The sequence below is a fragment of the Neomonachus schauinslandi genome, chromosome 14, assembly GCF_002201575.2.
Source record: "Neomonachus schauinslandi chromosome 14, ASM220157v2, whole genome shotgun sequence".
Lineage (NCBI taxonomy): Eukaryota > Metazoa > Chordata > Mammalia > Carnivora > Phocidae > Neomonachus > Neomonachus schauinslandi.
The window spans coordinates 61,766,636-61,792,999 of NC_058416.1; the positions used below are offsets into that span (position 1 = coordinate 61,766,636).

At 39.8% G+C, this 26,364-nt stretch overlaps 1 protein-coding gene across 3 annotated transcripts in view; it reads left to right on the plus strand.

The window, feature by feature from the left end:
- The first annotated feature begins 12,758 nt into the window (after positions 1–12,758).
- PTPN2 (protein tyrosine phosphatase non-receptor type 2) overlaps positions 12,759–26,364 on the plus strand; it is an 85,875-nt gene continuing 72,269 nt past the window's right edge. For all 3 annotated transcript variants that reach the window (XM_021683017.2, XM_021683018.2, XM_021683016.2), the window contains exon 1: positions 12,759–12,911. In XM_021683017.2, the coding sequence (XP_021538692.1) occupies positions 12,843–12,911 (69 nt within the window). In that variant the 5' untranslated portion in view covers positions 12,759–12,842. The remainder of the gene's footprint in view (positions 12,912–26,364) is intronic.

A 26,364-nucleotide genomic window follows, 5' to 3' on the forward strand; every position in this document is an offset into this window, starting at 1 on the left:
GCAATAGTTTTCAAGCTTCAACATGTGTAAGAATGTCCTGGAGAGCTTGTGAAACAGTTTCTGGGGGGACGCCTGGGTAGCTCAGTCAGTTAAGCATCTGCCTTCAGCTCAGGTCATGATCCCAAGGTCCTGGTATCAAGTCCTGCATAGGGCTCTTTGTTCAGTGAGGAGCCTGCTTCTCCCTCTCCCACTCCCCCTGCTTATGCTCTCTTCTCTCTCTCTGACAAATAAATAAAATCTTTGAGAAAAAAAAAACAAACAACAGTTTCTTGGACTCCATCACCAGATATTTTGATTCAGTAGACCGGTCTGGGGACTGAAATTTGATTTTCTAACAAGCTCACAGTTGATGTAAATAATGGCGGTGGGAATCACTGCCTTAGAAACTTAGCTGCACTCAGCAAACTAAGGCAGACTGTTACAGGGACGAGCATTACTCCCCCAACCAGGGAAGTTGACAAGTGAGTCTCAAAGGGGTGGTAAATATCTGGTGACAGAATTGTTGCTTTTACTTATTTATTATTATTATTATTATTATTATTTAAGATTTTCCTTATTTGAGAGAGAGAGCACACAGAGAGAGGGAGAGGGAGAAACAGACTCCCCCCTGAGCAGGGAGCCCAATGTGGGGCTCCATCCCAGGACCCTGGGATCATGACCTGAGCTGAAGGCTGACGCTTAACCAACTGAGCCACCCAGGTGCCCCTATTTTTTATTTTTTAAAGATGTTATTTATTTATTTGAGAGGGAGAGAATGAGCAGAAGCAGGGGGAATGGTAGGCAGAGAGAGAAGGAGAAGCAGGCTCCCTGCTGAGCAGGGAGCCCGATGCGGGGCTCGATTTCAGGACCCTGGGATCATGACCTGAGCTGAAGGCAGACGCTAAACCGACTGAGCCACCCAGGCACCCCCAGGATTGTAGCTTTTAAATCAAGATGCTCTTCCTTTTAGGGAAATACACCCACTAATGCCAATCTTGGAGAAAATCAGTTGATTTAAATGGGCAAATGAGTTGCCTTTCCTCATAGAACAGTATATGTTTTCAGGTTGGAAAGCAATCTGATGAGCTGACTGATGCTGAAGAGGTTCAGAACAAGTCTCCCCAAAATGTGCCACTTTGGCATGGGACTATTTTCAGCTGATGGCACTCAAGACCCAGCAGACTCAAGAAAATCTTTTACCTCTCCCTTGAACACCCTAAAATAATTTAGATAGGGGGCCTGCCCCAGAAAGAAAGTTATTCCCAGGAGATAACTTTTAAACTGTATGGCAGTTTAAAATCTGCTCTTTTTGTTGTCTATGAATCACGTCCTCCCCTCTGAAGCCCAGACTCCTATCCCATTCCTTAGCAAGCCTCAACTGCCAGGCTTGTCCTTGAGTCTCATAGTCTTTTTTTTTTTTTCAAGATTTTATTTATTTGACAGAGAGAGACACAGCGAGAGAGGGGACACAAGCAGGGGGAGAGGGAGAGGGAGAAGCAGGCCTCCCGCTGAGCAGGGAGCCCGATGCGGGGCTCGATCCCAGGACTCTGGGATCGTGACCTGAGCCGAAGGCAGACGCCCAACGACTGAGCCACCCAGGCGCCCCGAGTCTCATAGTCTTATGGGGCTCCCATACGTATGTAATCAAATTTGTTTTTCTCCTGTCAATCTGTTTTATGTTAACTTGATTATTAGACCAGTCAAAAAATGTAGAAGGGTATAATAAAATTTTTTTCCTCCCCAACAGTTGGCATAATTGGCAGGATACTTTGCTGGCTGGACACTGCTCTCTGCTGCAGCAGAGAGATCCTGGGGCCTCTGACAAGTGCCAGAGAAGGTAAAAATTCTTACCTCGTTAGTCTTCTGGATCTTTGCCTATAGAGTCAGGTGGAAATGAGAGTGGTGAGAGTCCTTTTTATTTTTCTAAATTTAGAGAGCAAGAGAAAATATTTGTGGAACTATTTCCTTGGGTATAGCGACCCTGCTAAAGATTTGTGATGCGCACTCCTGGTTTTATTGATCCTTTTCCTCCCAGAGATGGTTGCTTTTTTCCTTTGTCTCTGTCCATTGTGTTGTTTGTCTTAGGGAGGAAAAACCATAAGGCAGAACGCAGGCATAGGCCCTATACACCCGCTGTTCAAGCCAGCCTCATAGACTGGTGAGTTCATGGTTCTCACTAGACTGACATTTGTTTAGACAAACTTTACTGTGGGTCCCCTATGTAAAAAACAGATGGGGCTTTTCTTTTTTGTCTTGTTCGATGTCCTAAGAGCTTGGCTGTTGGACCAGTGAGAATATTCTCTCTGGTCTCCATCAGCTGGAAGGTGCACCTACCAGGGTGCATCTTAGTGACCAGTTGAATAGACTGGGTTTCCCAGACATGAAGTCACAAGCCGTGCTCTCTTTGTTCAACTGTGCCAGCTCTCAGGGGAAATGGTTATAAGGGATCCTGGTATAGAAGGGGCCTTTGTTGTCTCAACCTTCATTGTCTCATTAGTGCCATTCCAGAAGCACCTGCCTTGTGTCACAAATTAGCAGGTGTGACTGGAGGAGTCTTGTGTTATTGTGGGAAACTGGAGATACTGTTTCCACTATACTACCCTTACTGCCTATGCAATGAAGTCCTTTGCTTTCTCAGTCTAGGTCTGGGAGCGAATATTTTAGATCTTATGAGGCCTGCATCTTTTGCATTCTCTTGTGGTGCTTCTTCCATCCTCGGTTAAGCCATAAAAAGTCTCATTAGTTTGAGTTGCTGTTGGAGATTAATGAGCTCCTACTCTTCAGTGGCCAGACGACGGATCCTTTGAATTGGCTATATCTGAAGGAAAAACATTTTTTTTAGAGAGCTCTCATCCTAAACAACTATCTTATTGGTACTTATGGAAGGACCAAATTAAATAGAGGAGACATAAAAATACCAGGGCTAGCCTTAGGGAGTCCCTTAAAAGGATGAAAGAACAGAAGTTAGACTTAGAACAAAAATTAAATCCAAAATAAATGTCCCTTCTCAAAATCCAGCCCCATCTGCCTGTTTTAACTTCCCTTTCCCTGCAAGATTTACAGAGAGCACTCCGGCCTGGTCTCCAGGCCCAGGTATCCAGGTTACTTGTGTGCACGCTGAAAGTCAGGAAGTGGATTGAGCAGAAGTACCTGGGAGGGGCAGTAAGCGCCCGCTTTGCTTGGTTCTGTTATTGGGCTCTCCCAGCTTCAGCTCTTCCTATGCAATGTCCTTTCAGGTACATCCTAGCCTCTCACTCAAAGAATTCATGTCCCCCGAGCAGCAGCAGATCCTTTAAATTATAAAAACCCCTGATCCCCACTTTCGGAGGATCCCACTGAATTTATTTTTTTTTATTTTTTTAAAGATTTCATTTATTTATTTATTTGAGACAGAGAGAATGAGAGAGAGAGAGCACATGAGAGGGGTGTGGGTCAGAGGGAGAAGCAGGCTCCCCCGCTGAGCCGGGAGCCCGATGCGGGACTCGATCCCGGGACTCCAGGATCATGACCTGAGCCGAAAGCTGTCGCTTAACCAACTGAGCCACCCAGGCGCCCTGATCCCACTGAATTTAAAAAGGATTAATGGCTACTTACAACCCCGCTCTTAAAGAACTTGTTTGGCCGCTAAGGGGTGTTTCTTCCACCCATGATTATACTGTAGTTATCAGACCAGCCAGATGACCCTCTGGAATATCCCCCCTCCAGAGGAAACAGATGACCAGAGTTTCTCCTAGGCCCTCTACAAATGATTAGCTGAAGGTCAATATTCAGGGGCTGATAGAGAGACTTTTCCCCTAAGGTGAATCAATTCAAGGTTGAATTGCACACTCAAAAGGAAAGCCTTTGTTAACACTTTATACAGACTTTATAAAAGCAGACTGCATTAAACCCTGAAAATGTTTGCTGTTTGTCCCGCCTGAAAACTGACAAGACCGTTGAAAGAATTATTTATTTATTTATTATTTTTATTTATTTTATTTTTTATTTTTTTAAAGATTTTATTTATTTATTTGAGACAGAGAGAATGAGAGACAGAGAGCATGAGAGGGAGGAGGGTCAGAGGGAGAAGCAGACTCCCTGCCGAGCAGGGAGCCCGATGCGGGACTCGATCCCGTGACTCCAGGATCATGACCTGAGCCGAAGGCAGTCGCTTAACCAACTGAGCCACCCAGGTGCCCGAAAGAATTTTTTATTTATCTATTTTTTTTTTTTTAATGTAGCTCTGTAGTCAGAAGTTGGCCAGATTGGAAGCTGATATTCAGCCTGATAGAAAATTTTTTTTCTGAAAAAAAAAAAAAAAAAGAAAGAAATTTTTTAAAGGCCTTCTCCCCTAAGCTAAAGTAAAACTACGCACCCAGAGGGAAAAACAAATTGAGGGTAATGTAGTTAGATGGGCAGATCAACCTATGATGTCATTTATGTTGCAACCCAATTCCTTGAGGGATTAAACGCAACTGTCCTTATTTTACAAATCCTTGCAAAACTAGCAACATGGCTCCAGGAACAATTCAAAGTCAATCTTCCCTTTTAACCACTCCCCAAACCTCCCTCTTTATCTCAAAAGGCTTGTTAAGTATTGTCTTCAAGAAACCAACATTTTTATTGGAGGAACTTGGATACTTTCTTTGTGCCTTTTTTTTTTTAATTTTTTAATTTCTTTGTGCCTTTTTGATGAAGATTTTCTACCCCCATTTTCTCAAGAACCAACGAGCCATTCTTCGAAGTGCAAACTTTAGAGAGAAGTTTCTTAACAGAAGGGGAAAAAAAAAAAAGAGGAGAGGGGAAGTATTGGAAATTGGGCATAGGAAAAATCTCCGCAGCTATTAGTAACTGTATGAGCTCTGTGTCTGTTTGTATGTCTATGTATTTCTATGTGTGTATGTTTAGATGTGTGATATTTTTCTGCCCCTGAATGGTATTGCTAAAATTAATTTGTAAAGGAGATCTATTTAATTGGCTTAAAATTAAGCATTTCTAAATCTCAGAAATATAATAGAAATTAACGCAAATGTTTCTTGAGTTCTGGTGATTTAGGAAAATTTTAAGTAAATAAAAGCTAGTTTAGGGGCACCTGGGTGGCTCAGTCGTTAAACATCTGCCTTTGGCTCAGGTCATGATCTCAGGGTTCTGGGATCGAGCCCCAAGTGGGGCTCCCTGCTCAGTGGGGAGTCTCCTTCTCCTTCTCCCTCTGCCCCTTCATACCGCTTCTGCTCCCTCTCTCAAATAAATAAATAAAAATCTTAAAAATAAAACAAAATAAAATAAAAGCAAGATTAAGTTTGTTGGTTTAATTAATACAGACATGTCTTTAGTATTAAATATAATACTTTTATTCCACCTAGGTTTACTAAAAGTCATATAAGATCACATTATCTCTGTTACAGAATTTGTCAGTAAGAAAGATAAGATGATGTTTAGCTGTTTAATATCACATGAAATTTTCATGACTAATCTAAACATAGTTGTTAAGAAAAGGTGAATTAAATAGATATAGTAAGATAAAAATTTATAAATGAACTTGTCAGCAATATTTATGTTTTAAGGTATGTCTACTTAAATACCTCGAGTCATTTTGGTAACTTAAAACATTCTGCTAAGTTAAATTAGATGATGCATAATCATTAAATATCTAGATAATTTCCAAATAAGAGAAAATATTGAACATTTATTACTGGTCCTTCTGCTAAAAGTCTTCCATTTTGTTCAGCTCCATGGGTCTCTTTAACATTTGCTAGATAGGATTCTGTTTGATTCATGGATTTTACCAATTACATCTTCAAATTTACTCAGCTGAATTTTGTGGGTTTTTAAAAACACTATTACAGAGGAACTAAAGATATTTGGACCTGTTGGTAAACATGTGTCACATTGAAATATTATACTGTGAAGAAGCACACACGCTTCTAGAAATTATGAGATGTATTAATAAATTTGCCAATGTAAAGAGTGCTGGTATGACACATTCACAATTGCTTACTTTTTAGTTTTCACTAGGAAATAAGGTTTCTAAAGTTAAGAATCCTAATTAATATATGTGATTAATGCTACTGAAACAACAAGGGAAACATCTTTGTGTGCAAGGAAAGTTAAGTGTGTTTTATTGAGGAAGAAGAAAATTGTAAAAGATTTGTGGAAAAGGAATCTTTGGAAAGGAATTTTTTATTTTTTTGTATGGTCAGGGCTGTTTGAGATTGAAGTAAACGTAATTAAGTGAATGAGCTTCAATATCAAAAGTAAGGTGATGCACAATTAAAATTTGGTTTTTTCTCTGTTAAAAGGACAAAGTTTTCTTGGACTATTGGTCTGCTCTTGATAATAAGAGATTGTGAAAGGATTCTCTTTGCCCTTAAAGTAATCTACCTAGAAAACAAAAATTCTGTGTTTTATCAAAATCATGTCCTGTGCCTGGGGTGCCTGGGTGGCTCAGTCAGTTAAGCCTCCATTCTTGATTTCGGCTAAGGTCATGATCTTGGGGTTGTGGGATTGAGCCCCTCGTGAGGCTTCATGATCAGTACAGAGTATGCTTGGGATTCTCTCTTTCCCTCTCCTTCTGCCTGCCACTCCCCCCCCCAACATTTTCTCTCTCTCTCTCAAATAAATAAATAAATAAAATATTTTTAAAAACACAATGCCCTTTGCTTCCTTTTATCTTTTTTTAAAGTTTATTTATTTATTTAAGTAATCTCTGCACCCAACGTGGGGCTCAAACTCATGACCCCAAGATCAAGGGTAGCATGCTCCTCCTAAATGATCCAGCCAGGCACCCCTCATTTTGTCCTAATTAGATCTTTGATTACTTAAAAAAACTGAATCTTCTCAATATTAAAAGTACTAAGTTTTGCTAACAACTATGTAATCTTCTGTATTTGCTTTTAAAATGTTTTATTGTTACTGTGGTTAAATACATAAAGCATCGTTTCATAATGACCTGTGATCTATTTAATCAAATCTTCAAACTCTTCGATATTTTTGACAAATCCCCATAATTCAAATTTTAATCAAAGGCTTTTTGACTTAGAACTAACTTTGAGATAGGAGATATTCCAGAGGATCCCTGGAACATCTCAAAAGATTTGTTCTCTCTCCTTATAAAAGAGAGATATTAAACTAATTAAGCTTATTTGGTATGTTAAATTACATGGGAAGTATTTTCAAATAAGTGATGATAAACCTCTTTACGTTATATTGTGTGGGTGAAAATTATTATATAAGGGTTCTAGAAATTATATACCTGAAATTCTGTTGTGTTGTTGTATAATAATTCTAATTATGATCTTAAAATGTTGTATGTCACAAAAACAACCCAATTTCCTTGTGAATTACATTATAATGAACTCTCATCAGATCTTTAACCATGGGCATTTTGAATTTTTTTTGTTATTTATAGACAGTTATTGTTTTACCCTGATGATTTTGCAAATGTGTTTCATCTTCAAGGAGATTCATTGAAAGGATTTTGACTAATACAGATTTCTGGTAACTTTAAGATTATAAAACTGAACTGGGTAAGAATTTCCAGAACTAACAGGAAAAAAAAATAAAACTGGATTCAAGCAAAACAAGTATTAATTACATGGGACTACATGAACTAAGGAGGATAATTATAATTATTTATGAGTTTGTATTTAAAATATTGCTGATTCTTGAGGTGCCTGCCTGGCTCAGTGGGCAGAGCATATGACTCTTGATCTCAAGGTTGTGAGTTCCAGCCGGCTCCACATTGGGTGTAGAGGTTACTTAAAAATAAATAAATAATAAACAAATTTTAAGAAAAAAGAATATATTGCTGATATAAAAATTTGTACTTTCCAGATATAAGGGAATCTTTCCTCTCAAGCTAACTATGGCACAGAAATTTGGTAAATTATCCCCTTATAAGTAGAGTTGAAATATTTATGTTTTTCTCCCTACTGGATCCCTCCAGAATTCAGAAACTCTTAGTGAGTATTCTTATTTTCATGGCAATATAGTTATTGACATAAGTTTAATAAGAATCTGTTCTCCTTGTAATACGACACAATTGGAAACATTGGTTATAATACTAAGCTTTAACTAAATGTTATATTTGAGAGAGATATAAATAGATTTAGATACAACCAGATAGCTTTAAGGAACTAAAGTTGACTCTATGGAGCCAATAAAACCTATTGGAAAAATCGGCCTGGTACCTTGCTTATAGGGTTCCCAGCAGCAGGTAAGAAAGGTAAGAAAGGTTGCTTCCTGGCATGCACAGGAAACTCAGGATATTTTGGGGACCTTGAGAAAAGAGGAATTCACCCAAATCTATAGGTATTTCAGGAAAAGTCTAATGGTGAGTCCTTGGTGTGGCTTCTTAGCCTCAAGAGGCTTTTAAAAATTCAATCTTAGATTCTTTATGGAAAGTTCCAGCCAAGCAGATTTAAAAGAGCCTATATGGTTAATCACTACCATTGATGCACTTATGTAAATAATCAGGCCAACTTTATTGAAATTAGATTTGGTTTGCAGATGAATTAGTCTTGCTGTAGTTATCTTTGATAAAAATGAGCAAAATTGTAGAGGAAAAATTATGTTTCAGTAATATGCCTTTTTGGGTATAAAATTCTAGTGCTATTAATTGTCTTTGAGATTTTGTTTTCTCAAAAACTGGACTAGATCTTGCATTCTTCTAATTTACTCCAAAATTCATCTATAACTCCTCAAACTAACATTTCCAATTTTCTCCCACCCTTTTGATTTGGATTCATTGAGAACTAAAACTGCCCTTTTCCCGAAGCCATGCCAACTAACGCTGGACAACTTGATATACACTTCAGAGAAATCACCACAATCATTCATGTATAGACAATTTTCATGGCTGCTGCTGTGTAGGTCATTCAGAAAGACCACCAGAGACATTCAAACTGCAAATCAGGAAAATCTATCAGATTGTTACTGCCTGCCCTCACTCTATCCAAAGATGCTTCAAGCTGGATATCTAGAAATCTTGACCAGCTGCCTTCAGAATTCAGAAACTGGGATTCTAATCTGCTCCAATTATTAACCTTTGTTTTTCTTTTTTTTCCCCATAGAAATGCCTCTTATTAAATATTTGATTGCTTGCACCATAGGCCTAACTTTGGGAGCCCACCTGCATCACTGTCTCTTGAAATGAGATACAACTGTTTAACTGAACTAGCCTACTCTCAGGACTGAGACCCTGCTTCATTGAGCTGGAGCTTAACTTGTAGACTGAAAATTCTTGGGGAAGTTTTGAATGTGTGAGGGAAGGGGTTCAGAATAAGTCCCCCCAAATATGCTACTTTGACATGTGGACTATTTTCACCTGAAGGCACTCAAGACCCAGCATACTCAAGAAAAATTTTTACCTCTCCTTAAACTACCTAAAAGAATTTAGGTAGAAGGCTTGGCCCAGAAAGAGAGCTTTTACCAAGAGATAATTTTTTTTCTGTGTGGCAGAATAAACAACTAATTACCAAATATCTGCTCTTCTTACTGTTCTGTGACTCACCCTCCTCCTCTTTGAAGGCCTAGACCGCTATCCTATTCCTTAGCTCAAGATGGCATGAGCCTCAATCGCCAGGCTCACCCTTAAGTATCATAGTCTTATAGGGCCCCCATATGTATATAATCAACTTTGTTTTTCTCTTGCTAATGTTTTAAGTTAATTTGATTATTAGAAACAGCTGAAGAATCTGGAAGGGTTGAAGAAAAACTTTTTCCTTCCCAACAATCTCAGGAGATACCATGCCTTTAATATAAATAATCAGTTTCCGTGACAGAACTTCAGAAACCGGGACCATTAGATTGTGGGGTATTTCTGGAGGAGGTTTCATGTATTTGTAAATTACACTATGTAAAGAGAAAGGCTGGTTGGCTGTTTAATTTTCTGTTACTACAATTTCTTCTACCTCCCATAGCTTACTATCTTTACTGGTAAAAATTTTCACTATGTATATAAGGACTTTTTTTTTCACACATGTATTTTAATCCTTTCAGACAGCTCTGTCTAATAGAACTTTGATGATATGTGTGCTCTGTGATACATTAGCCACTAGCCACATGTGGCTATTGAGCATTTGAAATGAGGCTAGTGCAATCGAGGAACTGAATTCTTACTTTCTGTGAAAGAAAAAATTATTCATGATACTTGTTGAAAATGATGAGTTAGGAAGACTTTAGTCACAGTGAGGGGGGTCTATTGTAATAGGGATAGGGACCACTGCAATGGGTTTTGCAGTGGTGGAGAGATTGAGCTCAACTTTTTTTTTCCTTCCAAATTTTTATTTAAATTCTACTTAATATATAGTGTAATATTGGTTTCAGGAGAATTTAGGGATTCATTACTTACATATAGCACCCAGGGCTCATCATAACAAGTGCCCTCAATACCCATCACCCATTTAGCCTATCCGCCACCTACCCTTCTACATCAACACTGTTTGTTCTCTATTGTTAAGAGTCTCTTATGATTTGCCTCCCCTTCTCCTCTCTCTTTTTCCTTTCCCACAACATCATCTGTATTGTTTCCTAAATTCCACATATAAGTGAAATCATACAGTATTTGTCTTTCTCTGACTGGCTTATTTCATTTAGCATAACACATTCTAGCTCCATCCATGTTGCTGCAAATGGCAAGATTTTATTCTTTTTGATGGCTGAGTAATATTCCTGTGTGTGTGTGTGTGTGTGTGTGTGTGTGTGTGTGTACACACACTACATCTTCTTTACCCATTCATCAGTTGATGGACACTTGGATTGAGCTCAACTTTGAATACAGACAGGACAAGTGGGAATTTATAGTCAAGGTGCAAGGTGAGGGGGTCAGTGGATAGAAAATTACTAAGAGGTATTATAAAACAAAATTCAATTGAGTAAATTTTAAAGATAATATTGGCTTTATTCAATGATTCATGAATCAGGCATCATCAAATCTAGTAGACAGAAATGATTTGAGGAGCTGTACAAATTGAAAGACTTACAGGCAAGAAGGGGGCAGGAACAAGTTACTTATACGAGGCAAAAAAGGAGATTGGTTATTGCAAGTTTACTTTCCTTCAGAGGATGGCAGGGGTCTATCAACAGATTACCTAACTAGTGCTGATAAGGTGACTCCTAATTGACTCATTTAAGATCCCATTTCTGGGAGAGCTGAAACAGTAATTAAGTGTAGGTTTGCTAACAGGGGGCTTAGCAAGCAACTCCATTTTAGGAGTTTTGTCTTGTTTTTAACACAGAAAACATCAGGGGCATTCTGACTAAACTGATCTAATAGGATTCTTGCTGCAGGCAGGCCAGGGTGTTCAGATATCACGTGGGGGATAGTGGAAGATGAGGAACCTGATTAAATATTGAGGGTGATCAGATATTGAGAATGGGGGATTCTGGATAAACTGACTTAGTAAGATTCTTGCTAAAATTAGACAATGCAGAGAAACAGGGAAGTCCAAAAGTCAATGCTTAGTTGAAAAAGTGCTCAGAGGAACCTGAGTAGAATTTGTTCAAGGAGTGACTCTTTGTCATTTCATTTCATTTTAATTAAAATTTAAACATCCAGGTGCTGGGTGGCTCAGTCAGTTAAGCCTCCAACTCTTGATTTTGGCTCAGGTCATGATCTCAGGGTCTTGGGATCAAGCCCCAAGTTGGGCTCTACGCTCAGCAGGGAGTCTGCTGGAGATTTTGTCCCTCTCCCTCTGTCCCCGCCTCAAAAATAATAAATAGGGGTGACTGGGTGGCTCAGTCGGTTAAGCCTCTGCCTTCAGCTCAGGTCATGATACCAGAGTCCTGGGATCAAGCCCACATTGCGCTCCCTGCTCAGCGGGGAGTCTGTTTCTCCCTCAGCCGCTCCCCCTGCTCATGCTGTCTCTCAAATGAATAAATAAGATCTTTGGAAAAAAAAAATCTTTAAAAAGAAAAATATGGGAGCCTGCTTCTCCCTCTGCCTCTCTCTCTCTGTCTCTCATGAATAAATAAATAAAATCTTTAAAAAATAAATAAATAAAAAGAAAAAGAAAAATAAAATTTAAATGTCAATACTGGGTAGCACTGCTAAAATTTTTCTAACCCTTCACATTTCTTAAGATGATGATGTGACAAAATACTATAAGCATATGGTTTACCAACAATGAATTATCTTAATCTGAAGAGATGATTTCCATAACCAGCATGTTTGTGCTGTAAAGATTTTTTTTTATAGGTAACATTGATTTTTAAGTTGGTGACATTTACTTAACAACATGTATTCTCCATAACTCCAGAAGAGGTTGCCTCTCCTTTTACTATAGTGGCTTATTTGGCAGAAAAACCTCAGGCATACAAGAGCTGGCATCAGGGCTGGTTTATACTCTCTGAGGGAGCTGAGAAATTTGTTTCAAAATTGGACACAGGTCTCTACACTGACTTAGATGACGTTTAAAATAAAACGAAAATACTGCATTAAAAAAATTAAGACTAAAGAGAAAAAGAGAAAAGGGACAGCAAGAAGTAAGGTCTTCCCAAGGGAATTTCTTGGTCCGCTCCATTCCTGGGAAACTCGCGGTACTGCATCTCCTCCCCCGGGCCAGGGGCCACCTAGCGCCCAACCTCCTCAGACAGCGGCCTCTGGGTGGTCCCCTTGGCCCCGCCCTCTCTCCACCTGGGCGCCCTCTGGACACGCCTCCTCCAGGCGCCCCGCCCCGCCGCAGTCCGACTCCCGGCGGCGCGAGTCGGCGCGCTGACGTCCGACGCTCCAGGTACTTTCCCCGCGGCCGGCCGGGCCCGGCGTGGGGGCGGGGCAGGGCGCGGAGCGCGCATGCGCCGCAGCGCCAGCGCTCTCCCCGGATCGTGCGGGGCCTGAGCCTCTCCGCCGGCGCAGGCTCCGCTCGCGCCAGCTCGCTCCCGCCGCCATGTCTGCCACCGTCGAGCGGGAGTTTGAGGAGTTGGATGCTCAGAATCGCTGGCATGAACTGTACTTGGTGAGTCGCGGGCTCGCGCAGTAGCCACAGTCCTCACCGAGGACCCGGGCTCGCGCCCGCCGGCTCCCTCCCGCCTCCCCCGCCTTCTGCTCGGGGCGGAAGTGGCGGCGCGCGGGCCGCGTCAGGGGCGCGCCTGCGCCGACCGAGTCTCTGGTTCTTTCTGAAAAAAAGACTTTGGGCGGGTGGGGATGGGGGGGGTTGCTCCTCGTGAGCGCAAGCGCAGAGTTAGTTCTGGAAGGCGGCTCCACAGCGGCGCCTGGTGGCGGGCGAGGACGTACTCTGCCGCGCGTGGGGGGACCCGGCTTGGGGGTTACCGGGGATACCCGCGGGCGGTCCGAGAAGTCTCGGGGGCGCCGAGAGAAGGGCGGTGAGGCCTCGGGGGGGCGCGGGCGAGCGGCGGGGAGCCGGCTGCAGCCTGGCGGGAGTTCGCACGCCCTGGTGGCTGACTGTCCGCGGATACCTTTTTCGCTGGCCAGGTGTTCTGTGGCTGGCTGAGCGGAGGCCGGCCGCGGCACCCATTTACGACGGCGCAGCCCGCTCTGGCCTTGGTGTTACGGGTGGCTCCAGGGCCTCTCGAAATGGCAGTGCCTAAACCGTAGTGACGGCGGAAGCTCCCGGCGAATCCGTAATCTTAATGTTTTCAGAGCGCCCAGTGTCTCAGCGCGTGGGTCGTCCTCCACAAACAGCTTCCAGGAGCGAGAATATCTGGCTTTGGTTGTGTTAGTTGAAAGAAAGAATAAGGATGTTCTCTTTTAAATCTTTACTGAGGAATACTTGACATACAGTAAAATACACAGATTTTATGTATGGAGTTAAGCGAGTTTTCTAAATGTAAACACCTGTGTAAGCACCAACCAGGTCAAAATAACGAACCTTTCCATTACCCCGAAGGTGCCGTCATGCCCCTTCTTCCATCCCATAGACCACCGCTGTTTTGATGTCTTACTGCCATACAATAGTCTTGCCTTTTATCGAACTCCTATGAATGGAATCGTGTAGTTGAATTATTTTGTGACTAGTTTCTTCACATCAACTAGAGAACTCTTAATTCATATAGAAATTTATTTCTTTGAAGATGATTTAGTTGCCTGTACTGTACTGCTTAATTACTAGCATATTATTCCCAAGATTAAATTGAGTGGTGAGTTAAATGTTGCTTCTGCTGTTCGGTTCACTATACAGAAAAAGAAAAAAAAAGTTTTCCTGTAAATCTGGATGATTCTGGGTTTCTCCCCATTTAAATTCATTTAATTAAAAGACAGTAAAAATTTTTTCTTTGTCATGATCAGAATGTAACATTTTTTTCTTGAACACATTATCAGGAAGTATAATAAATACCCTGATTCACATGAGTAGAGTATGTTAGAATAGAGTACTAACTTTTAAGAACGCTGCTAATGGTTTTCCTAATTGTAGAAAATTTCAAATGCAAATTCTAGTAGGGGTCTTTATGTGAGAGCCTGCCGGCGAGCTGTGTCTTCTGCAGGTACATTTGTTTAAACAGAAGCTACTGTCTCCAGGTTGCTAGTGATATATCAAAATACAGATTGGAGAAGAGAAAGGTGAATGCTACAACTTAATTCAGCTTAACATTTTGGTTAAGCAGTTTGATTTTTGGGGGGTGGGGATAGCATTAATATCTTTGAAATTTTAATGAAAACTGTAATCCCTGTCGCCAGAAAAATGCACTTTATTATATCCACTGAAAATTTCACATTCAATTTCAAGGAATTCAGGAAACCCTTCCATGGACTCGTGCCAAGGAATCCTTTAGTGGGTTAGTCAATGCTCTTATTATTTTTTTTGTAATGGAAAAAGAAGAGCATTAGTTTGGTCAGTAGAAATCATGCAAAACATACTGGTGTTATAATAGAAGTGGGTCACAAACCAAGAAGGTTAGTAATGGAAAGCAAGTCTAGGAAAAGGTTTTCCTTTGACTCTAGAATATATATTCAGCCATACTACACATATGTACTGAGCACCAGTGGTGTGCCAGTCCCTACTCTGGGCCTTTGAGATTTGGCACAGAATGCAGCAAAGTTTCTTCCCTTGAGGAGCTCACAATTCTAGGACTTGTTCTTTTGATGGCCTCATCCCAATTCCCTATTTTCATTCATTCACTCCTAACACATCTATTATATCAGTGTTAGACTGAGTCCCAGCTCCTGAGGATCCAGCCTGATGGGAGTAGTAAATAGGTAAGAAGATGAAAACATAAAAGTAAGAAATGCAAAAGCTAGTTTTAAGCACAGGGTGTTGTCTAATCACCCAAAGGGGTGCACCTGGGAGTTCTGGTGGTGCAGGAGGTATGGCCTTACCTAAGTCTTAAATGACAAGTTGGCTTGATGAAGAGAATAAGGGAGGGGGAAAGAATTAGTCTTCCAGAGAAGAAAGGAATATGTGCAGAGGCACAGAGCATAGAACACCAAGAGGACTACCAACAGATGAGCCTCATGAGGAGTATGGAATGAAGTTGAGGTGCTGGAGGGATAAGGCTGGAGAGTAAGAGTCTATTAGGTGCCTGTAGATCAGACTATGAAATTTGAGCTAGTTGATAGGACTCATTGAGGAATTTTAAGCCTGGAAGTACCATGGTCATACTATATTTACTTTTTAAAATTTATTTATTTATTGTTATTTTTTTAAGATTTTATATATATGTTTGACAGAGAGACAGCAAGAGAGGGAACACAAGCAGGGGGAGTGGGAGAGGGAGAAGCAGGCTTCCCGCTGAGCAGAGAGCCCAATGTGGGGCTCGATCCCAGGACCCTGGGATCATGACATGAGCTGAAGGCAGACACTTAATGACTAAGCCACCCAGGTGCCCCCCAAAATTTTTAATTTTATTATTATTATTTAAAGGTTTTACTTATTTTTTGTTTGAGCGAGCGCACAAGCAGGGGGAGTGTCAGGCAGAGGGAGAAGCAGGCTCCCTGCTGAGCAAGGAGCCCAATGTGGGACTCAATACCAGGACCCTGGTATCATGACCTGAGCCAAAGGCAGATGCTTAACCAACTGAGCCACCAGGCATCCCTTTACTATATTTACTTTTTAGTAAGATCGTTCTGGTGTGATTGATGGCGCTCTCCGTAGGCAGGTAGTACAGGGAAGTAGTCTATTGGAATAAACCTGAAGATAAGTGTCGACCTGAACTAAGGCAGTGGCAGGAGGAATGAAGGGGAGATACAGATTTGAAGTGGTAAGGGGATAAGATGTGTTTGGTTTTGAAACTGTTCAGTTCAGTTTGAGATGCCTGTAAGACGTCAAAATGGAAATAGTTTAATATATACATACGGATTTCAGGGGAGGTCTGAGCTGTAAATAGGACTTTGGAAATCATGAGCGCATAGGTGGTGTTTGAGGTCCTAAATGTGGATGAGATCATCTAGGGAAAATATGGAGGGTTTGGAAATGATGAAGGCCAACAACTAAGGGCGTAGGTAAAGAAAGGAGCTTGCAAAAAAGACTGGAGAGGAATAACCATGAAAGTAGGGAGAAAATCGATTGTGGGTATGAAGGGAATTGATGGTCTGGAGGCCACATGCAGTAGATGGGACAAATAAAGTCAAAACTGAAAGGGCCCATTGACTTAAGAAGTGGATGATCAACAGATACCTTTATTTTTTATTTATTTGGGTTTTTTTTGTTTTGTGTGGGGTTTTTTGGTTTGGGTTTTTTTTGTTTGTTTTTAGAGAGGAGGAGAAAGAGAGAGGGAGGGAGGGAGGAGGGCAGAGGGAGAGGGGGAGAGAGAGAGAGAAAATCTTAAGCAGGTTCCATGCCCAGCGTGAAGCCCAGTGTGAGGCTTGATCTTACAACCCTGAGATCTTGACCTGAGCCGAAATCAAGAGCTGATGCCTAACCCACTTGAGCCACCCAGGTGCTCCCAGATACCTTTAAAGAGAACAATTTCAGTGGAGTACAGAAGTCAGATGCTGGGCATTGAGAAGAGAAGGTGGGAAGAAGTACAACCAGTAAGTGTAGACTATTCTTTTAAGAAGGCCAACTTGACCAATGGAGTGGGGAAGGTAGCTAAAATGAAGCACAATTATGTCCCTACTTACTGAAAACCTTCAGTGGTTTTTTTCACTGATCATAATGTAAAATTCAGATTCTTATGTGGCTCACAAGAACACATGGTCTGCCTCCCCATATGCCTTTCTTCCCTCTTTCCACTGGTTCTGTTCCTTGAAATGTATGCGTCCATTCTTCCCTGAGGGCCTTCATAATTGTAGCTCTCTCTGCCTTAGCACAACTTCTACCACTGTTTTCCCCATTAAGTACCTCCTACTCCTCCCAGAAGTCTCACTTCCTTAGTGGGGGGCCTTCCTGTCCCTCCCTTGCAGGATATGATCCCCTGTTACATACTCCACAGTGTTCCACGACTTCCCCTTTCATAGCATTGTGTTGGATGTAATGCGCAGTAGATTATTTAGGGAACACAAATTTGCATTAAGCTAAACCACTATTACTTGAGTAGGGGAAAAGTGCTTAAGTGGGCTCTCTGCTTTGTCACAAGATTGGGTGATATTTGTTTTTTGTTTTTTGTTTTTTTTGGCAGTGCTAATTGGATTAGGAAAAGAAAGGCTTTGCTCTTGGGCAAAAACTAGTTATAACTAAAAGTTGGGCTTGCTTAGTGGTGTGAGAACTTTTACTTTATACCTTACTGAAATTCTTGCAGGAAAGGAAAAATGAATTGATCATTTTGAGTCTGAAACTCTTTGGCCTCTTACTCCATTTTATCCAGTTTTGAACAGTTGCTTTTATAACATAGCTTTTGATAATAGGAGGTTTCTTGGGAATAAATTATGGGGTCAGAGGAGAACAGACTATGAATCTTCTGCACTGTCTCATCAGAACTTCATGCAGGCAGTTCCAATGCCTTGTGCAGTGTCAGACACTTAGTGGGTGCATGATAAATATTTGTTGAATAATGACTTCTTACCAGAGAAGGGTGACTTGATATGTTTTCACGGGGGAGGGAGGGAGGATTAGCCTAAAGAGAGAGGTTGGAAGTTGAAGAAATAGAAGGGATTACTGTTGGTGCCAGAAACCTCGAAAAGCAGGTGCTGATGGGAGCAAGAGCACACAGATGGAAGAACTGGCCTTGAAAGGGTACAACTGGCAAAAGTGAGATTACTGGAAAATTCTAATTTGGTTTGACTGACTAATGACATGAATGTAGTCTCAGGTTAACTGCTTTTTGAGAAATGTTCATGATTGCTTTTTTGCCTTTAGTCACTGCTGATTGCTGTCTGAATCAGGCTGGGGCATGAGAAGGGCAGAGAAAGAATGAAGTTTTGTGAGCTTTCAGGGAAGGGAGTAAAACTGTAGGGAAATGGCAAAAAAAAACAACACAAAAAAACCCATGGAATAATGTTTCTAGTAAATGGTGGCTCAGAAAGAATTGGTTGACTAATCAGAGTTTAGGAACCATGAAACTCTTAACTGGTCATTTTTCTTTATTAGAAATTTGTAGTTCAAATACTGTCAGCATAAGAGCCATTTGTGAGTCAGCTAAGTTTTAGAAGTAGGGTATGAAGAGAAGTCCATTTTTCTAGTATTTATAGTGGGTAGCCATAGGATAAACCAAAGCTTTCTTACTCTAAACAACTTCCTTTGCAGTGTGTACTACACATTGTCCTACAATTGTTTAATCTTAGGGTTTGGGGTTTCACATGGTTGCATGTGCTCTTGCTATACAGACTCCTTGAATTTCCTTGAAAATGGCCTGCTTTCTCACACTTTGGATAGTCTTTACATATGTTGGATGTGTTCTGTGCCTTCCTTATCTACCTAGGAAACCTCTTCAAGATTAGCCTCTGGTCTTCTTAGGCAAAGTTATATGATTCCTGAACCCTCTATATTCTTTTATTAGACTATGAATCACATCGTTTTATAACTGTCTACTTGTGTGTCTAGCTCTTTGAGGGGTGCTTTGTTTTTCTTTGTTTCCCCACCATTTGCCTGTAGTTCTGAGACATACACTAAACAAAAGAATACTGCTCCCCTTTTATTTTTTTTATTTTTTTTTAAAGATTTTATTTATTTATTTGACAGCGAGAGCGGGAACACAAGCCGGGGGAGTGGAAGAGGGAGAAGCAGGCTTCCCACAGAGCAGGGAGCCCGATGCGGGGCTCGATCCCAGTACCCTGGGATCATGACCTGAGCCGAAGGCAGACACTTAATGACTGAGCCACCCAGGCACCCCAATACTGCTCCCCTTTTAAAATGTCAGCACCTTGGGGTGCCTCGCTGGCTTGGGGAGCATGTGACTATTGATATCAGGGTTGTGAGTTCAAGCCCCACATTGGGTGTAGAGATAAAAATCTTAAAAATAAATAAATAACATGTCAGCACCTTGGTTTATTCCAGCCCCCTCATTCACATCTGAGGCGATGCCTGTTCGACATGAGGTTGGGACTTATGTAAGGTTACCACCATATCCAAAAGTGACACAGATGGGACCCAAATTTAGTCCTTATGATTCTCATTTCTGTGTTATCCCAATTTGCCAACGTGACTACTTACATTGCTTTCTCCTTAAGATTTACTTGAGATTAATGACACGGAGAGAATCATTTAAATTTTTCATAGCAAGGAGAGAACGGAATGTGTTATAATAGGTGGGGTCATTTTGGGATTGGAGGCCTTTAAAACAGTATATGGGATCCATGGATTAGACTGGAAAGTGACTTCCAAGTCCCCTGAAACTGTATGCTAAATTGTGTGTATGTGTGAGTGTATTTGGGTATTTTGTTTCTAGGTGATTCCATAGCTTTTGTTCTCATATGGATCTCTCTGACTCCTCAATAGGTAAGGACCTGCTTTAAGGGAAAGCAGCCTTGGGAATGGTGCCCCAATAGAGAATATATAACTAGAAATTCTAACTCTGTTTTGCCTCTGATGTATGTTCTGTAGTTACTGATACCTGCCTGCAATTGTGGAAATCCAGACAGTCACGTTTGTCCTCTTGCCTTTCTAGCTTGCCTTTTCAATTTCTTTTTTTTCTTTTTTTTTTTTTTTTGAGGAGGGGCAGGGGTAGCAGGAGAGAGAATCTTAAGCAGGCTCCACAGCCAGCATGGAGCCTGATGTGGGGCTCCATCTCACAACCCTGAGATCATGAACTGATCAAGATTCAGACGCTCAACCATCTGAGGCCACCCAGATGCCCTTCAGTTTCTTGATTTGAACCAGAATCTCCAAGAACTCAAGGAATCTCCCAGATTGCTACCATGCACATAATTCCCTATTCCCAGTTGGAGACCTGTTACAGCTCTTGCAGTCTCCTCTTCTGTCATTCTGTCTCCCTGTTGATCACTTAGTGCTCTGTTAAAGTTGATGTTTCTTGGTGGTAAGCTGTTAGGGCTTGTTTATTTTTTTTTCATTTTTTAAAAAAGATTTATTTGTTTGTTTATTTATTTATTTATGAGATAGCATGCGTGGGGAGGAGCAGAGGGAGAGGGAAAGAAGCAGACTCCGTGCTGAGCACAGAGCCCGATGTGGGGCTTGATCCCACGGCCCTGAGATCAAGATCTGAGCTGAAGTCAAGCACTAGACACTCAACCAGCTGAGACACCCAGGAGCCCCTCTTGGGGCTTGTTTAAACCAACTGGCATATTATAACTTTTATTATACTCTCCATTATTTTGGGTAGCATGCTTAGCTGTGTACTATGTCAGTCTAGCATGTAAAATTTAAAACATAGCGGCTGATAACTGAGGAAGAAATATGGCTCAGCAGGATAATTTTAAAGAATGTAAATTCTGACTCTACCGTTCTGAGTAGAATACTAATTAATGATGTTCTAGCTTGCCTAGCTGTTGTCTGAAAATAGCTGTTAAAAATGAATGTAGTGCTATTTTAAATGTATTTAATGTAGTTCTAATTTATGTTCTGTTTATGGTATAGTAGTAGTAATGTTCAGGCAGTTGTTTTGGCTTAACAGTGAAATCCTTGCTTTTAAAGATCTTAAACATCGGGGCACCTGGGTGGCTCAGTCAGTTAAGCGTTTGCCTTTGGCTCAGGTCATGATCCCAGAGTCCTGGGATTGAGCCACATGGTGGGCTCCCTGCTCAGCAGGGAGTCTGTTTCTCCCTCTTCCTTTGCCTGCCCCTCGCTCTCTCCCTCTCTTTCAAACAAACAAATAAATAAATAAATCTTTAAAGATCTTAAACATTTTAAACACCTTTAAAATGAAACCTATGAACAAGAGGAATGTCTGCATACATAAAATCCTCTAAAATTTAGTATGTGATTTCAAACTGTTGGGGTTGATGACCTCTGGGAAAGAAGTCCTGGTCAAGAAACTGATTTCAGATTAGACACTTTAATCTGTGGCAAGTGTGGTATTTTCATGTTTGTTTTAATGTACTCTTATTCCTTTTGCAGCCAATATGTCTGATTTAATATGCTCTTTGTTATGTCAGTTTAATTTGGTTTATGTCACTGCTCATTTGTAACTTTGTTTCAAACTGCTTTCATTCTTTTGAAGAAAATCTCATATTGAATTATTTTATTCTTTCACTGTATTTGAACATTTTTATACTCTGAAAGCTGTCAGTTCCTCTTGCAGTTTCTAGTTGACCCTTGAACAATACAGGGTTAGGAGCGTTAACCCCCTGCACAGTCAAAAATCTGCATGTAACTTTTGACTCCCTGAAACTTAGCTATTAATAGCCTACTGTTGACTGGAAGCCTTACTGAAGACATTGTCAATTAACACATAGTTTATATGTTATGTGTATTATATACTGTATTTTTATAATAAAGTAAGTTAGAGAAAATAAAATGTTATTAAAATCATAAGGAAGAGAAAATACCCATTTTGTTCAAGGGTCAACTGTACTTAATAGTGCTTCCAGAAATTCTTTAGATGGGTTAGACAAAGGTTGTATGGCTCCCAGAGTATGTACCACTCTGTGTCTAGTCAAGGGCTGGTATGCTGGGGTCACCTTAGACAACTGCAGTTACTTCATGCCAGTGAGAACTGCTTCTGTGCATTGATTTATATTTTAATCATTGCCTGCTTCCCTTTCTCCCTCCCTCTATCTATTGCACCCCAGTGAAACAAGTATTAGCACACTGTTCTCCACCTTGCTTTTTTCACTTAATCTTTTATCGGAAATCCTTCCATCTAGCTGTGTTCATTTTAACCGTTTAATAGTATTCATTATTTAACCATTCATCTGTGGATCTGTAGGTTATTTCTAGTCTTTGGCTATTAAAAATAGTGTTGCAATGAATAACCTTCCAAAGAAGTTGTATCACTGTACACTTCTATCAATGGTATAAGAAAGTGCTTATTTCCTTATACTCTTTGACCTCTACCCAGTTATACTATCCACCTTTCTGATCTTTATCTGAGAGGTGAAAAATAGTCTTACTGTAGTTACAATTTGCTATTTTGTTGTAATGAGTGAAGTTGAACAGCTTCTCTTTTTTTAAAAAGCCATTTGTATTTCTCTTTTTGATGCATAGGAGTTCTTTACACATTAAGGAAGTTAAACCTTTGTCATGTATTACAAATGTATTTTCAATCTGTCAATTACCTTTTGACCTTGTTTATGGTGTTTTTTCATGTAGAAAATTTAAATTTTTATGAAATCAGATTTATCAGCCTTTTCTGGGTTTTTGTGCCATGGCCTAGAAAGACTTTGTCTGTTCTATGATTACAAAAAATTTTCTTCAGTGTTTTCTTATACAATTTTATGGTGTTTTTTTTTAATGTTTAAATAATTGTTCAACCAGGACTTTATTCTGATAAAAGTAATGAGGTAGACATCCAGTTAACTTTTTTTGTGGTAAAATATATATAACAAAATGTTCCATTTTAGCCATTTTCAAGTGTACAATTCAATGTCATTGATTCCATTTATAATGTTGTGCAACCATCACCACTGTTTCCAAAACCCTTTCAGCACCCCAAATAGAAACTCTGTACCCATTAAGCAATAACTCCTTATTTCCCCCTCCCCCTGGTAACTTCTGCTCTACTTTCTATCTGTGAATTTGCCTATTCTGGATATCTCATACAAGTGGAATCATACAGTGTTTGTCCCTTTGTGTCTGGCTTATTACACTTAGCATAATGTTGTCAAGGTTGAGCTGTGTATTGTAGCCTGTTATCAACTTCACTCCTTTTTATGGCTAATATTTTTTTGTATGTATATACCACATTTTGTTTCTCCATTCATCCGTTAATGGACACTTAGGTCGTTTCCACCTTTTGACTACTGTGAATAATTCTGCTGTGAATATTGCTGTGCAAATAGCCATTGGAGTCCTTGTTTTTTAATTTTTTTGGATTTGGACCTAGAAGTGGAGTTGCCGGATAATATGGTAATTCCATGTTTAGCTTTTTGAGTAACTGCTAAACTGTTTTCTGTGGTGCCTGCAACATTTTACGTTCCCAGTAGCAGTGTTTGAGGATTCTAATTTCTTCATATCCTCACAAACACTTGTTATTTTCCATTTTAAAAATTATAGTCATGGTAGTAGGTATGAAGTGGTTTAGATTTGCATTTCTGTAATGACTAAGGATGTTGAGTATCTTTTTCCTGTGTTTATTGACTAAAATTGTGTATCTTGGGAGAAATGTCTATTCAAGTCCTTTGCCAATTTTTTTTCCTAAGATGACTTTTTTTAACTTTTTTTTTTTTTTAAGATTTTATTTATTTATTTGAGAGAGAGAGAGAGAGGGAGAGTACAGAGGGAGAGTGAGAGGGAGAAGCAGATTCCCTGCAGAGCAGAGAGCCCAATGTGGGACGCAGTCCCAGGACCCTGAGATCATGACCTGAGCTGAAGGCAGACTGAGCCACCCAGGCACCAGTACTTCATTTTTTTTAGAGTAGTTTTAGATTCACAGCAAAATTGAGGGGGAGATGTAGAAATTTGTCATAAATCTTCTGCCCCCACACATGCATAGCCTTCCACATTATCAAAATCCCCCACCAGAATGGTATGTTGGTTACAATTGATAAACCTACATTGATATATTGTAAATACCCGAAGTCCATAGTTTACCTTGGGGTTCATTTTTGGTGGTGTTCATTCTGAGGGTTTGGACAAATGTACATGTATCCATCATTATGGCATTATATATAAAAACCCAGTGTTCTCCCTATTCATCCCTACCCCCTTCCCCAACCCCAGCAACCATATTTATCTTTTTACTGTCTACACAGTTTCACCTTTTCCAAAATGTCTTATAGTTGGAATCATATAGTAAGTAGCCTTTTCACATTGGGTCTTTTACTTAGTAATATGCATTTCAGGTTCCTAAATGTCTTCATGGCTTGATAGTTCGTTTCTTTTGAACACTGAATATTATTCCATTGTCTGGATGTAACATAGTTTATCAGTTCATCTACTGAAGGACATCTTTGTTGCTTCCTGGTTTTGGCAGTTGTGCGTAAAGCTGCTATGTGTCCGGTTTTTGTGTGGACATAAGTTTTCAACTTTTTTGGGTAAATAGCAAGGAGGGCAATTACTGGATCATATGGTAAGAGTATGCTTAGTTTTGTAAGAAACCACCAAACTGTTTTCCAGAGTGGCTGTACCATTTTGTATTCTCACCAACAATGAATGAGAGTTACTGTGCTTTATTACCCTTGTCAGCATTTGGTGTTATTGGTGTTCCAGATTTTGGCCATTCTAATAAGTGTCTGCGTATTTTTACGTTGTTTGTCCTTTTGTTGTTGAACTGTAGGAATTCTTTGTATATTGTGGTTATTAATCCCTTGTCAGATATATGATATGCAAATATTTTTTTCCCAATCTGTGTGTTTCCTTTTGACTGTATATTGTCATCTGATAAACAAAAGTTTTTAATTTTTATGAAGTCCAGTGTATTTTTTTTGTCACCTGTGCTTTTGGTGTCATAATTTAAGAAACCGTTACCAAATCCAAGATGATGATGATTTTCAGTCCCTGTGCTTTCTTCTAAGAGTTTTGTAGTTTTAGCTCTTACATTTGGTCTTTGACCCGTTTTAGTTAATTTTTGTATGGTAAAAGTCAGCTTCATTTTTTTGCATGTGGATATCCAGTTTTCCCAGCACCATTCATTCATTGAATGAATTTGCTTGCTTATTGAAAATCAAATGACCATAGATCTGAGAGTTTATTTCTGAACTTTGTGTTCTATTCCATTAATCTCTGTGACTGTTTTTATGCTACACCACACCACACTGATGGAATTACTGTAGCTTTGCAGTAAGTTTTGTAATCAGGAAGTGTGAGTCCTCCAAACTTTGTTACTCTTTTTCAAGATTGTTTGGCTATTCAGGGTTCTGTGAAATTCTGTATAAATATTGGGATGAAGTTTTCCATTTCTGCAAAAGTTGTCACTGGAATTTTGATAGAGATTACATTGAATCAGTGTATCACTTTAGGTAGTTTTGTATTCTTAGTATTTAAATCTTCCAATTCATGAATACAGAATTTCTTTGTATTTATGTAGGTTGTCTTTAATTTCAGCTGTGTTTTGTAGTTTCCGGTGTACAGATCTTTCACGTATTCTGAAGTATTCTTTCTGATTCTGTTGTAAATGGGATTCTTTGCTAGTGTATAGAAATACTGATTTTTGTGTGTTGATTTTGTGTTTTGCAACTTTGCTGAATTTATTAGCTCTAACAGGTTTTTTTGTGTGGGTGGGTTCTTCAGGATTTTCTACATATAAGGTCAGGTCATTTGTGAATAAAGATAGTTTAACAACTTCCTTTCCAATTTGAATGCCTGTTTGTTTATTATAGCCCCCAGTTGCTCTGGCTAAAATTTCAGTACTATGTTGAATAGAAGTGGTGAAAGTGTGGGGTGTCTGGCTGGCTCATTTGGTAGAGCGTGCGATTTTTGTTCTTGGGGTTGTGAGTTTGAGCCCCAGGTTAGGTGTGGAGATTACTTAAAAATAAAATCTTTAAAATAAATAAATAAAATCTTGAAAAAAAAGAAGTGGTGAAACTGGGAATCCTTGTCTTGTTCCTGACCAGTTTTTTTTCCTAAATAACTGCCTGCTTTTATCATACTGTTTGCTGAGTATCCCATCCCTCTTCCCTCTCTCTTCCTGCCATTTAGAATACCATCTTTATAATTTGCAGAATTCCTATATGTGTATTGAGTGAATGAAGCATGAACAAATGCCTGTATAATCTCATCTCTCTACACCTGTTCATCCTCATTTCTTGGCATTTTCATCTCTTGTGCACCACAAGTTTTGTGTTCCTTATACTTCTTGCAAGACATCAGTTATTCATTCTTTCATTTCATTCATATTCATTTCATATTCATTCTTTCATTTTTTTCATTTGCTTATTTTTATGTACTTTCACATCTTAATGACTTTGCACAAGCTGTTTTGTCTGCCTAGACCTGTCATTCTCTACTTATATACCTGGCATATGCCTGGTCATTCTTTTTTTTTTTTTTAAGATTTTATTTTATTTTAAGTAACCTCTACGCC